The 13,007-nt window shown below is 40.4% G+C and overlaps 1 protein-coding gene across 1 annotated transcript in view; it reads left to right on the plus strand.

Annotated features, from left to right (window-relative positions):
- Positions 1-13,007, plus strand: part of LAMC1 (laminin subunit gamma 1) — a 127,847-nt gene that overhangs the window by 88,811 nt on the left and 26,029 nt on the right. Inside the window, exons 9-14 of the mRNA XM_007425370.4 lie at positions 637-759; positions 852-1,041; positions 2,901-3,013; positions 8,602-8,823; positions 9,246-9,434; positions 12,233-12,478. Of these exons, the coding sequence (XP_007425432.1) occupies positions 637-759; positions 852-1,041; positions 2,901-3,013; positions 8,602-8,823; positions 9,246-9,434; positions 12,233-12,478 (1,083 nt within the window). The remainder of the gene's footprint in view (positions 1-636; positions 760-851; positions 1,042-2,900; positions 3,014-8,601; positions 8,824-9,245; positions 9,435-12,232; positions 12,479-13,007) is intronic.

Genomic DNA, 13,007 nt, shown 5'->3' on the forward strand with positions numbered 1-13,007 from the left:
AAGAAACAAAGTAAGAGCAGATGAGTTGCATGAAGTAATATACTGAACATGTGTAATCAATGAGGATAAGCCAACAGTTCTGCTCATGATAAAATGCAAATGATGTTACTGTTGTCGAGTGGAAAAAAATGAAAATATTTAGGCTATTTCATTGTACATTTATGAAACTGTGGTTGATCAAATGATCAATAGAAGTCCATTGACTAGGCATGTTGCTCTTTTCTTTTCACTGTTACTTTGTGAGCAGAGATAACCTCAAGATTTGTGAAGGAGACCAAGTACCAGATGGCTGAATTAGACCTATTCTAGTCCACTTTAGAATAGTCCACTTTAGAATAACACAAGCTTCTCAGCCTTTTGGCTAAAATTAAGTGTAGTATCTATTCTTACCGGTTTAATAACACAAGCAGTGGCAACTTCCATAATGTATTGCCCCTGAAGTAGGATTTTCTCAGTATATGGTTTGGGTTACAGTTTTCTTAAATTGCAATAGACTGTTTTCAATCAGTTCTTAAAATCTGCTCCCTATTTGCCATAGACTTTACAAAGCGAGTGGATTCACAAGTTCTTTCTTAATATATTGAGTGTGAGCGAATTCAGCTTTAACATAAGATGGTTTCTTCTTGTGGCTTTCAGGAAAAGAAAACTGGCATGCAGAACAGAGAGATGGCTCTGGAATCCCCATTCAGTGGATAACTGAGACTCAAGAAATATCTGTAGTATCAGACACACCCTTTCCCATCTACTTCATTGCACCAGGTACAGGGGAATAATGATTATTCAGACACAGACAATATAACTATGTTTGCCATTAAACTTTCTGAATGTGGACTTTATTGCTTTTGTCTCAGGCAAGTTCCTTGGAAATCAAATTTTGAGTTATGGGCAAAACCTGTCATTCTCTTTTCGGGTTGATAAGCGGGACACCCGCCTTTCTGCTGAGGACATAGTCCTTGAAGGTTCTGGACTAAGAGTATCTGTACCTTTGATTGCTCAAGGCAACTCCTATCCCAGTGAGAACACTCTGAAATATTCATTCAGGTAAGGATGTCTGTATTTTCTAATCTGGAAAATTTCAGGACTGCCTGAAGGAAAAGATTCTGGTTAAAGCTCTTTATTTGCACAGCATAAAATGTTGGAATAAAAAACTATAAATGGAATACTTCTTTACCTTGAATTGTAAATGAATAGGGTGAAATGAATGATTTTGATAAATCCTTGGGGAACTGGCAATTACTAAAATTTGTTATTTTCAAAAATACCAAATTGTAATTGCTTTAACTGCAATTATTAGGGATATAACTCTATTCAGGAGGCATCAGGTTTTGCCCAATGATGGTAATAATATGTCAGAGAACAGAATGTTAAAATATTTATTTTCTTCTATACTGGAGAGGGCAACCAGTGATTCTTTTATGACAGATTTACTGGTTATGTAAGATTTTTAATAACACTTCTTGGGGCAGAAAAAAACCCACTATTGATTAATTAACTACAGCAGGGGGTGGAGAGTGCTACAACTCAGCCAAAATTAAGCACTTTACAACCTCATTAACTTTAATAGAGGGGAATTAATATTTCTTATTACTTTTAAAGCCATGCAGCTCTAAGTGCTTAATTATTGTTGAGTCCCATCTGAACATTCTATTAAAATCTAAGTTCAGCAATTCAGCATTTCTTTTTAAGCAGATTGAAGCTTCCAATCTGTAAGATTAGATGTGCAGGATGGCTCTATGAGTGAAAGAGTTGAAAACAGCAGCTCCAGGTTGATAGGTAGGAGATGGCCTTTATCTTGGTTTTCTTACATTGTTCTCATACCTTGCTCCTCTTTGCTCACAGAGCATATTATATGTGTTTCAAGCTGATTTCCCATCTAGGCAGTTTACATGAACAAACCAGCTTGGTTTCAACAGTAAATTCAAGCAGCTTTCTCTAGTTAGTCTCTTTCCTGTGCATAATTTTTTCTCCCATCCTGTCCTGTCCATTGGAATGACTTTAGATAGACTTGCTGGAAAGCATGGCCAGGATTAAAACAGGAGTGGACAACTGCGGGCAACCCAGGACTACATGTGGTCCTCAAATTTTATGTTTGTTTTAGAGCTTCCTTCATACAGAATTGCTAAAAATTGAAGGCATGGTTTCCTGCCCTTTTGAGGCAAAAAAATGTGTGAGTAATATAGTTTAATTCCCCCCAACGAGGGGGGGGGGGAAACCCAGAAAATCCTGGTGCTATTCACATCTGTGACATGGTCTTGGCTACTTTGCATCTCTGCCAACCCTGTAATGGTCCTCATTTGGTCTGTCCTCTCCAAAAGGTTAAGAGAGTTGACTAGGCTTGCATTAAAGATGTGTTAGGACTCCAGTTCTAGGGAATGGGTGGGGGGAGTAAGTAATACTGGGGGCATGCAGAAGTCTTGTTCAGACTTGACTGTTCCTTCTGTCTGTTTCCCCTGTCCAGCAGAGAAGGAAACTGCTTTTAGGTGATGGGTTAGGATGTGAAGAAAAGTACTTCTGCCCTTGCAAAATATATATCCATGGCCTACAATAAGTTTGTTTATGACCATGTTGTTGGGTAGGTGAGGGTGGAAATGCCATGTGTCCTCTGTTCAGGTGACTAACTAGCAGTGGCTGTTTCCTGTGCTTAACTTGGGTTAGCCTGAAGTGCAAATGCAGGGGGTGATTGGGAACTTGTTCATGAGCCTGTTTACTTGCCTGGAGGAAGAAACAAGGCAAGTGCATGTGGACTTTTTTTTTTTGTTTTTATTGGGCCCTGGCAGAGAGAGAGATGCTGCTGCCCAATAACATCAGACAAATTCTTGAGTCTTATTTAAAAGCAAACATGGCAACACTCAAGTTAATTCTTTGGCATTTAAAACTGTTTCAATACTATTTCCCCTTAGGCTCCATGAAGCAACGGATTACCCCTGGCGGCCTTCTCTTACTCCCTTTGAATTCCAAAAGTTGCTCCATAACTTAACAGCTATCAAGATTCGGGGGATCTACAGTGAGAGGAGTAAGTTGGTGGTAATTGCTGGTGATCAGACTGAATGAATGTCAAGAAATATCTTTCTTTGCAGTTGCATCTAAATTACAGAATTCTTGGGATGTTTGTAGTGTTTCTTACAATGTTTTGTTGCATGGAAAAACCATTCTGTTCAAACAAGTCTTTGCTTTTATCAGATAGATGGATCTTGATTACTCTGTTTTATGTTCATGTCTGTTTCTTCTCTTTTTTTAAAAAAGTAGTGTAGTGTTAGCTACTTCCATGCATAAACATCAACCAACAAGATACAGATTTTCAAATAAATAAGAGCATTAGCCATACTAATGGAATGGAATGGAATAAATAGTTTTAAAAGGATGATATAGATTTGTTTATCGTGCGGGAAACTATTAGATCAATGTTTACATAATTCTTAAGGTTTGAAAAGAATGCGAAAAAGTGTTCATATTTGTAGAATATTTTTCATTACGTCCCAGAGCTAAATTACTGACTTGTATACATATGCAAATGTTGACTTAATTGCCAACTGTAGCCAAGAAAAACACTTTCCATGCAATGGTATAATTACTAGGAACAGTCTTCCTGACTGAAGCATGCTGAGCCTTATGTTGTCTTACCAATAAATGACAATATTTGCCAGTTTTCCGAAATTTGGGATGATGCCTACACAATCAAATAATGCAGTGAATTCAAGGTTCTGTGCAAACTTTCCATGGCTCTTTGACTCCAAAACTATGGAGAAGGAGTAACAGAAAAAGATTGCCTTTTCCAGATTTCTTTGTATCCTGCAGGGGCCAACAATTCTAATGCTTCCAAGACAAGAGTCACACTTTACATATGGACTGAAATTTTGAATGTGCCATGTTTTTGTTTACAAAGATACCTCAGGAGCTTAGTGGCAACTCCATGTGGAATGTGTGTGCCGTTTGTTGCCTTTGTATAATGTGTGAAATGGCTTTGTTTTGTCCTGTACTCCCCGCCCCCCTCCATCTCTTAGATACTCTTTCTGTTTAGTAATTTCTAACAAAACTGGTCATCCTGAATTCTTATGTTATGCTTCACATTAAAAGTGAATGTGAATGATCAGCCAGAAATTCCATAGAACAAGGCCATTCATTCCAGCTTTGTTTCTCTCCACAGGATGACTACTGGGGGGGGGGGGGAAGCAAGGGTTTTATTTATCCCATCCTGACTTATTGCTCCTTTTGCAAACCAGAATCATGTTCCATGTGACCATGGCTAATGACTTCAAACAAGGTGGGTGAAGAAAGGAATACATTGTATTGGCACCTAGTTTTTTTATTGTGGTCCCATTATAATGATGGGATCCTGTACCTGTACACTACCTTTAACAGAACCTTGTAATGCTAAGGTATTTGATGGGAGTCCTGCCTCAGTTTAAACCCATAACTGTTTTTTTTTACATCCTTCAGCATTTTCTCTAAAGTTAATTATATCCTTCACCTCAAGACTTATAACTTTGAAAGCACAATTAAGGAAGTGTGCCAGATGCAGTAATAAAGTTGCCCTCTACAAATGGGCTCTCCTGGATGTAATCTGCCTAGGAAATGGGCAGCAAGATGACTCTTATCCAAATTGTTTAGCCTTCACAAAGCAGCCCCTTCACAACTGGGATTCTAGTCATAGTGTATTGTTGTGGGAAGAATATTGCAGGTCATTGATACTGGCATGGCCTTGATCCTGTTAGGCAAAACTGCACCCAACGTGGGTTGTGGGTTTGGCCATTGAGGAGACGTAACCAAGGCATTGTTTTCAACACTAAGCCAGAGTAGAAACACGCAGTCTGCAAGTCATCTCCTTCCATCACCAGATGATTCATCTTTTCCAACCAGGATGAATCAGGGAAGACACCTTAGCATCCTGTATGGATCCAGTAGTGTAGACCAAAAAAAAAAAAAAGCACTCTTGTGATGAGCTTGCTACATCATGACCATACTTTCTCTGCTGCCTCCAGTCAGCCAGGAGCCATTTCAGATCTCTATTGAAAGGCCTAATCATCTGGCCTCAAACTTTCAAGGAGTTTGCAGTGACTTTGAGGGATTATTGTAGTAGTCTCTAGAACTGAGGCCAACACATTTTCAAAATGATGAAAGCATTGTGATCTTAGCTCAGCTCCTCTTGTACATGTGATGCAAAGGCACAATGCTGCTTTTGCCACTTAAACCCCCTGTAGATGTCCTTGATTGAGGCAGATGATTTCAGCTAAGGGATCTGGCTTGTGATATGATTCCCACCATTGTAACTACAGTATTCTGACAGAGGTCCTGTACAGATACAGGGTACGATGAGTTTGCAGAAGAGAATTATACTACTAGATCTTTGAATCTCCTCCCTTATAAAGGACATTTAGCTAATAGAGAAAAGAATGTACACCCACTCCTCATTTAGTGGCCGAGTTTATTCCAACAACCAGGTTGTTAACCAAAATGGTTGCTAACCGAACACAGAGAGGGAGCGAGATGCTGCGAAGATCACTGGTTGCTGCCATCTCATTCAGATAAAAGTTCTCCTGTGCAGCAATGCTAGTGTTATTCTTGCTCTAGCATGCATTGTTGTCAGACGCATGAAATTTGGTTGTAAATGGTCAGCAAATGATTTTTTTTATTACTGTTGCATTTGGGAATGGTCACTAATTGAGATAGTTGCTAAATAACACATCTCAGTGAAGTATAATGAATAAATAATCATGGCTATAATAAGCATTTTTGTATCACTGCTGTGTGCTTATAGAACAGGACTACAGAAAGGGAGCTGTGAACTCCCTGCAGGTGTTCAGCCCCATCTACTCTGGCAAATTCTTCATCTGCTTGCTCTTCAGTCTGTTAAACAGAAAACACTGATGCCTTTTTTTTCAACAGTAGAGGGAGTTACTGCAATTGAAAAAAGAGTTTCAGTGCCCTTGTGCCCTCTACTGATTTTAAAAAACCTGCAGGTTGGGGGGGTTCCCCAAACCCCACGGAAACTATTTTTTTTTAAGTAAAATAAAACTAAATAAAAGGGGAAAGGTGGCCCCACTCATTTATAGTATGATTTTCAACGTGTCATGCAAAGCCCAGAGTGGTCATTGGACTGAGAGAAGCTATGCACGTCCCTGTTTTAGAGCATTCCTTGATTATCTTTAGGATCCTTCTAACCATTTCATAAAGTTTGTCAGAGTAATATCTCCATATTGGAGAGTTAGGTTGGTAGGATTCTCCAGTATTCTCTTCCCTTAAGTTGCCACCACCACTCATCCCTGGAAGTTTGTAATTTGAATCAGCTTGCCTTCTACACCCAAAATACAGAACTTATCCAGGACTCATTAAAGCAGGATGACGAAGAAGTTGCCAAAAATATAGTCTGTGCTGACACAAACACATGCACATACTGTACACATACACATATAGTTACATTACAAGGCTCCACGTACCTAAGGAGGAAGTGACTCCTCTCAAGGGAGAAAATACAGAGAGATCCTGATATGGTTTACATTCTTCTGTTGTTAACATGCAGGATCACCTAGGGTTATGGCTGGAACTGCTACCCCAAATATAAACAACTTTACATCAACACACAGCACCATAAAAATTGTGGCGTACGTGAGGCAGAGCTGTTCTTAAGAGCTGCTCGGAGGCTGCAGTTATAGGGCGAGCCCAATTTTGAAGAAGAATCCTAACGCTGGTTGGGTTGAAAGCTGGGAGGGAAAGGGGAAGGAAATCCTCACTTCTCTAGAATGCATATTTTGCTGAACTTCCTCAAAGTGAAACACGAGTCTGGCCTGAAATACCAATCCATCTATCAATCTGCAAAGGTGGGAGCTGTTCTAGGTTTCTTCCTGACGATATATGTAGAAGGAATGGTGTGTGCAAATAAATTTCTTGCATTCCTTACCCACCCATGCTTTTACAGGGAGAATGTTTGGCTGGTTGCCACATCCGTGTGCCTCTTAGCCTTTACTGTACAAAGGCAAGACATCTGCCCGTCTTGACATCGTGGGTAGGCCTTGGTCTTAGAGTAATACTGATTCCTTGAACACCTTGCTTGCAAATCAGGAAACAGATACATAACTGGTTATTTAACTGGTAAAAATAATAAATAATCATCTTCCCTCTCATGGTCTTGTTTTATCTATGTTTATTGTTTTAATGGGTTTGCAAAATGTTTTAATTCTTGGTTTTATTGTACGCCTCCCAGAGTCACTTTGGGTGAGATGGGCGGCCATATAAATTTGACAAATAAATAAATAAAAATTGTCCATGCCCTTACTAACTGCAGTAACCCTCTTTCCTTTCTGATTATCATTAAACCATGATTTTTTTAAACATAAGTATAGAATCTTGCAAAACCTTTAATTTAAAACTATAGATTGAGGTGGATGTATAACTCTTGACTGACTATGAGGGGAACAGCATCATAATTCCCTTTTGTTGGGATCTAATGTAAAACAGTGATTAATGCAAAGAAAGGGCTAATCCAGTGAGTAAAGGGAGAGTGTCAAGACTGTCTTCCTCAGCCTGGCTCCAGACCAAGTGGTAATTACAACATGTGGTTCATTTGTTAGAAAATAACCTTTGCCAGAGTGTTAATGCTCAAATGTTAATGAGCTCACAAAATGTATTGGATGGATGTACACCAGTGTGTTGAATGGGAGCTAAGGGAATCTCCTCAAATCCTTTTTCGAAGGCAGACTACACTGGTTAACACATTGAAGCAGCACATTAAAACAGCATTTACAAGTGTGCCCGTAAATCCAATGATGTTTTAACAATCAAAAAGACCCCCAATGATTTTTTATATTTTGCCATCTAACTTTTTGACCAGTGAGGAAGATACATCTTGACATGCAACCCCAGTCATTCCTGATTCCTCACACAAACATGAGCAAAGCAGCCAGTGTATTAGGAATGAACAATTATTCCTCAGGGCCTTGGAAGTGAATATTGCCTGATGCTGGATAGATGTACTTGATGGTTGAAATTATGGTGACAGGAGTTTTGCTCTTTGATTGTATTTTATTGTGCTTGCAGGTGTGTGTATTTAAATGCACTGTTCATTTATTTATTTATTTGATTTTTATCCCACCTTTATTATTTTTTATAAATAAGGCGATGAACATACGTTGTGCTCCCTCCTCCTTTTTTGTTGTTATGATTGTAAACCACTGGAAATCTTGGGTTCTTGAGGCATAGAAATGAGAAAAAATACAAATAAAACAACCAGTTGGATACTCCTGTCAAGTTGAAACCCATGAGACAGGCTCTCTATCCCCCCCCCCACCCAGCTGTCTGTTTAAAAATATGGAGAAAATGTTGTGAACAGCAAAGGCCAGGGTTGCTGGTGCAGCTTGAGATGCTGATTCATGGGATTCTTTTCCTCTCCTTCCACGCTAGCCAACCAGGAAACTTTCTTGATGTGCAGCTAGGAGGAAGAATAAAGTTGTATGACTCTGGAGTAGCCATGGCTGGAAACTCTAAACAAATCCATCTCTGTGGGCCTGTGTGTCTTGCCTGGAAGCAGTGAAGCTCCTTTACTGCATTATGGAGACAGTCAACGACGTCTGCATTTCTTATTCATCTTTATATCCTCTTTTTCTTCAGGTGCTGGGTATTTGGATGATGTTACTATCGTGAGTGCTCAGCCTGGGCCTGGAGTGCCAGCAACTTGGGTGGAGAACTGTATGTGTCCAGCAGGATATCTGGGGCAGTTCTGTGAACACTGTGCCCAGGGCTACCGAAGGGAGACTCCATATCTCGGACCCTATAGTCCTTGTGTGCCATGTTTCTGCAATGGGCACAGTGAAACTTGCAACTCTGAATCTGGTAAAGAGAATCATGGGGGATACTGATGGTGTGATATTTTGTTTGTGCTCGGATGTCCTGGATGTGATGATTATCTAGACCAGTGTTTGTCAACCGTGGCACCTTGAAGACGCGTGGACTTCCAACTGGCTGGGGAATTCTGGGGGTTGAAATCCACACGCCTTCAAGTTGCCAAGGTTGACAAACACTGATCTAGACTATCACCTTGAATTAAGGCCCTAGTAACCTAACACTGTATTCTTAGTTTTATTATTTAAATGTCATATTCCAGAAATATGAAAGCTTGTTGTTTTATCTAGTCCTTTCCCTTGCCTGCACCTAAAACATGAGATTATTATGCCGCATCAGGAGAATCTCCTGTGAGATGGCTGCCCTAGTAGTTGCCGCCTCTGGATGACAGGCCTTCCTCTCTTTACCCCCAGGAGCATGTGACTGCAGAGACAACACTGCAGGTCCTCACTGTGAGAAGTGCAGTGATGGTTATTATGGTGATGCCACCACAGGCACCTCTTCAGATTGCCAGCCGTGTCCATGTCCAGGGGGTTCAAGCTGTGCTGTAGTCCCCAAAACCAAGGAAGTGGTCTGTACCAGTTGTCCAGCTGGAACCACAGGTATGCTCTTGGTGGGATTCTCATTAGGTAGACACAGCTTTGGCAAGCTCTATTGCACTGCTGGGTAGAGGAGCAATTGGGGGTGGGGGTGGGGAGGGAGAGTGGTCTTGTGCAATTGTTTTATGTTTCTTCACCAAACATAGACTCTTCCAAATTTCAGTCATACTGAATCTCTTTTTTTATGCAACAGACAAGCAAAGGAGAACTACTAGAGTAATGATGGGCAACCATGGAGTGTAATCATTCTGGAACTGTCAGTTTCTATGACAGATCGGGGTCCAGGGGAATCATCTGGGCCAAAAACATAAACTAGCTTTTCTCATGTCCTTTACGTACCCCTGATTCAAATTACTGAACCAGGCACTAATAACAACTCATCTCCATCTTGCCCAGTTCTTCCTTTCTTTTTTTAAGGTATATAAGGTTGAGAAGAATTCTGGGGAAATGATTTATTTTCCCGGCAGAGTTTCATACATTGACTTAGACTATCCATTCAGTGGAGAAATTAGCCTTGCAGCCCATTTAAATGTAGGAGCTCAGCTTCAAAAATGTATATGGCAGGTTTCCAGGAAAGCATAAAAAAAAAAGGTATTTAAAAAATGGTCCCATTGAATGCCTGGCCCCCTCCTCCATTAGAGTTAGTAGAAGAAATTGCATGGTTTGTTCTTTCCTTGTGACCTGCTGAATGTTAGAATTGGCCCCAAGGAATAAAGAAGTTGGCCAATCTTGGCAAATGTGTCACCCTGGGAGGAGGCAGCCTCCAGATCGTTGCACAGAGTGTCTATCCATGACCCAACTTGTCAGAGTGGTAAAAGTAAGCACAAAATAAATTTTACTATGCATTTCTGAATGCTGGATTTATTGAGGGCGTGTGCTCAGTTCTTTCTTTCTTTCTTTTTTTCTTATCAGTCTGTACAGCCATGATCCTGATTTCTCTGAAGTTCCTTTTCTTCTAACTCTTTTTTTTTCTTTCCTGTCGATCGATAGATAACCATTACCATAGCCTGCCTCATGGCTATGGGCTGTATAGAATGTGGCATCCAGAGTTCAGTGTATGCTTACCCTTTTAAAAACTTTGAGCAGGTGACCCCAGTCTATAAAAGGTCCCATTTTGCATCGGAACCCTATGCACTTACAGAAAAGCTTTTTAAAAAGTGGAAAGATCCATAGGATGTAACCTAATGCACATTTGGAAGCCATTAGGATAAATATCCAATGATGTAGAGCAAAAAGCCCCATACTAAATGTGTGATAAATTGTTTCTCCTTTTATTTTCCCCCCAAATACTTTTTGCCTCCCTCCCAGATTATAAAACAAATTGTGCTTTTTGCTCTTAATGTTGCTCTTACATCTTGTTTCTTATATCCCAGATTTCTCCAATTTGGGCACCTTCCAGCTGTGTGAACTTCAATACCCAAATTGTCAGCAGTAGCTCTGCTAGCTCAGGAATTCCTGAAGTTGTAGTCTTTACATCTGGAGGACACCCAGTTTGGAGAAAGTTGTTTAAGAAAGTTCCTTTGAAACATTACTGCACTCTGTTGTTGAACTCTGGTTTCCAGTTAGCCTTTGATCTTTCCATTCTTCTAACTTTTCTTCTTGTCAGATGATGATTATATGTTCTTTTTGCCTTTTTTTTTTGTTCTGCTTCTTATCTCAGGAATTTGTTACCAGCTATAACCTGATCAAAGTGAATACTTTCCCATTTTCAAAAAGCAGTGAATTTTGGTTGTTCTATGTGGCTTCTGCGTGTCATTTGAAGTCCATGTAAGATGTCAATCTGCCACTGCTCTTTTCTTTTCTCTTGTAAGACAGTTATCAGTAAGAACAGCTTTTAAAAGAAACCTACTTTAGCTGGCTTGTTACTCATGCATTTCCTTCTACTTTCTTTTCTTTTTGCTATCATCATGATCACCATCCCCAGACCAATAAACACAGATGCAAAATTTAAAATATAGAGAAACCAAACTTGAAGCAATTAATAATGAAAGGAGGGTGCCAACTCATTTTTGCAAGCCATAACTATTGCTAGAAACCTGGCATCCCTTTTAGTGGTTGCCAAGTTAAGTCTTGTTGAAAGAGATTTGTAACCTCATCATTTTATGAAGCTGCAGGGAGGAGTTTTTATCTCTGGACAGCGCCTAGGTCATTTTCAGCGCTTTGGCTTGGGCATTTTAAAAATTGGAGCCTTATTTCCAAAGTGTCTGGTTCAAACATTGGACTTAAGAATGGAAAATGCAATTCATATTTCCTGGGTGCTTTCATTGGCTTTGGAGAACCCTCTTTCTTCTCTTTCATTTTCACAAGGCTAACTCTGCGTGGCTAGTAAGCCAAGTTGTGGTTCTGCACTCTGTACAAAAAAGTCAGGATAACAAATGAGCCGGTCTCAGGAGTGCTCCCTTCAGGGTTCTAGCTATTCCATCAGTGGCAGGGCTTGGCTGTCTTCTTGTCTTCTGTTTCACTTTTTGACGCATTACATATGCCTCTGGAGGATGCTCAGTCCTTGCTGGGCTGCGTTCTTGGTGGGGAGCTGACTTCTTGAGTTTTTCAGTGATTGTTTCTGGGAGCCTCAGCATTCCTTGAAGTCTTCTCAGTGAGCCCATATTGGCTACAGTTCTGTTAGCATTTATCTTCTGATTTTGCTATTAGGGCTGAAAAGTGGAAGAACTGTTTTCCATAATTTGCCAGCTATTTTCCTGCCCTACTCATTTCTTGCATGGATGACAGCACCTGCATTCTTGTTTCTCCAATTGTAATTCTTTTTGTATGTTCTAATACACATCTGTTTCCTGGCCCTGTAGGTAAAAGGTGTGAGCTGTGTGATGATGGTTATTTTGGGGATCCTCTTGGCCAAAACGGCCCCGCCAGGCTCTGCCGCCTCTGCCAGTGCAGTGACAACATCGATCCCAATGCAGTTGGGAATTGCAATCGCTTGACAGGAGAATGTCTGAAGTGCATTTATAACACAGCTGGTTTCTACTGTGACCGGTGCAAAGACGGCTTCTTTGGGAATCCCTTAGCTCAGAATCCAGAGGACAAGTGTAAAGGTAGGTGTTTTGTTTTCCCAATTACTAATGCTTTTGTCACAGTCCAGTGGTCTAGGACATCAGTCAGGAGGAAAGCTCTTTTCCCAGAAAATGATTTGGCCAGGGATCAGCTGAGAGACACTTCCCAGTTCTTTTCAATAGCTGTTCTTTCTTCTGCCTCCATGGTAACCTAATAGAAGATTTGACGTGTGCTTTCTTGCCTTAGAACCAGTATCTTATGACCAAGTAAAGACCTTCCTTCAGAAGCTACACTCACAGAATTATATTTACTGAAATTGTCTAGCCACCTACAGGGTTTGCACAGAAACTGAGCTTTGGTGGAATCATAGAGTCAGAAAGATCCACAAAAGTCATCTAGCGTAAACCCTTTCTCAGTGCAAGATTTGGAAAAGCATTTTGGAAAGATGGCTATCCGGATTCTGAATATTTCCAGTGAAAGGGAACATACAACTTTATTAGGCAACCTATTTCATAGCTATTACTGTCAGGGAATTCCTCCCAGTGTCTCCTCTGATTCTACCTCCCTATA

Source organism: Python bivittatus, unplaced genomic scaffold, assembly GCF_059951505.1.
Source record: "Python bivittatus isolate LINGU-HERP-01145 unplaced genomic scaffold, Pbiv_v1 ctg000700_np1212, whole genome shotgun sequence".
Classification (NCBI taxonomy): domain Eukaryota; kingdom Metazoa; phylum Chordata; class Lepidosauria; order Squamata; family Pythonidae; genus Python; species Python bivittatus.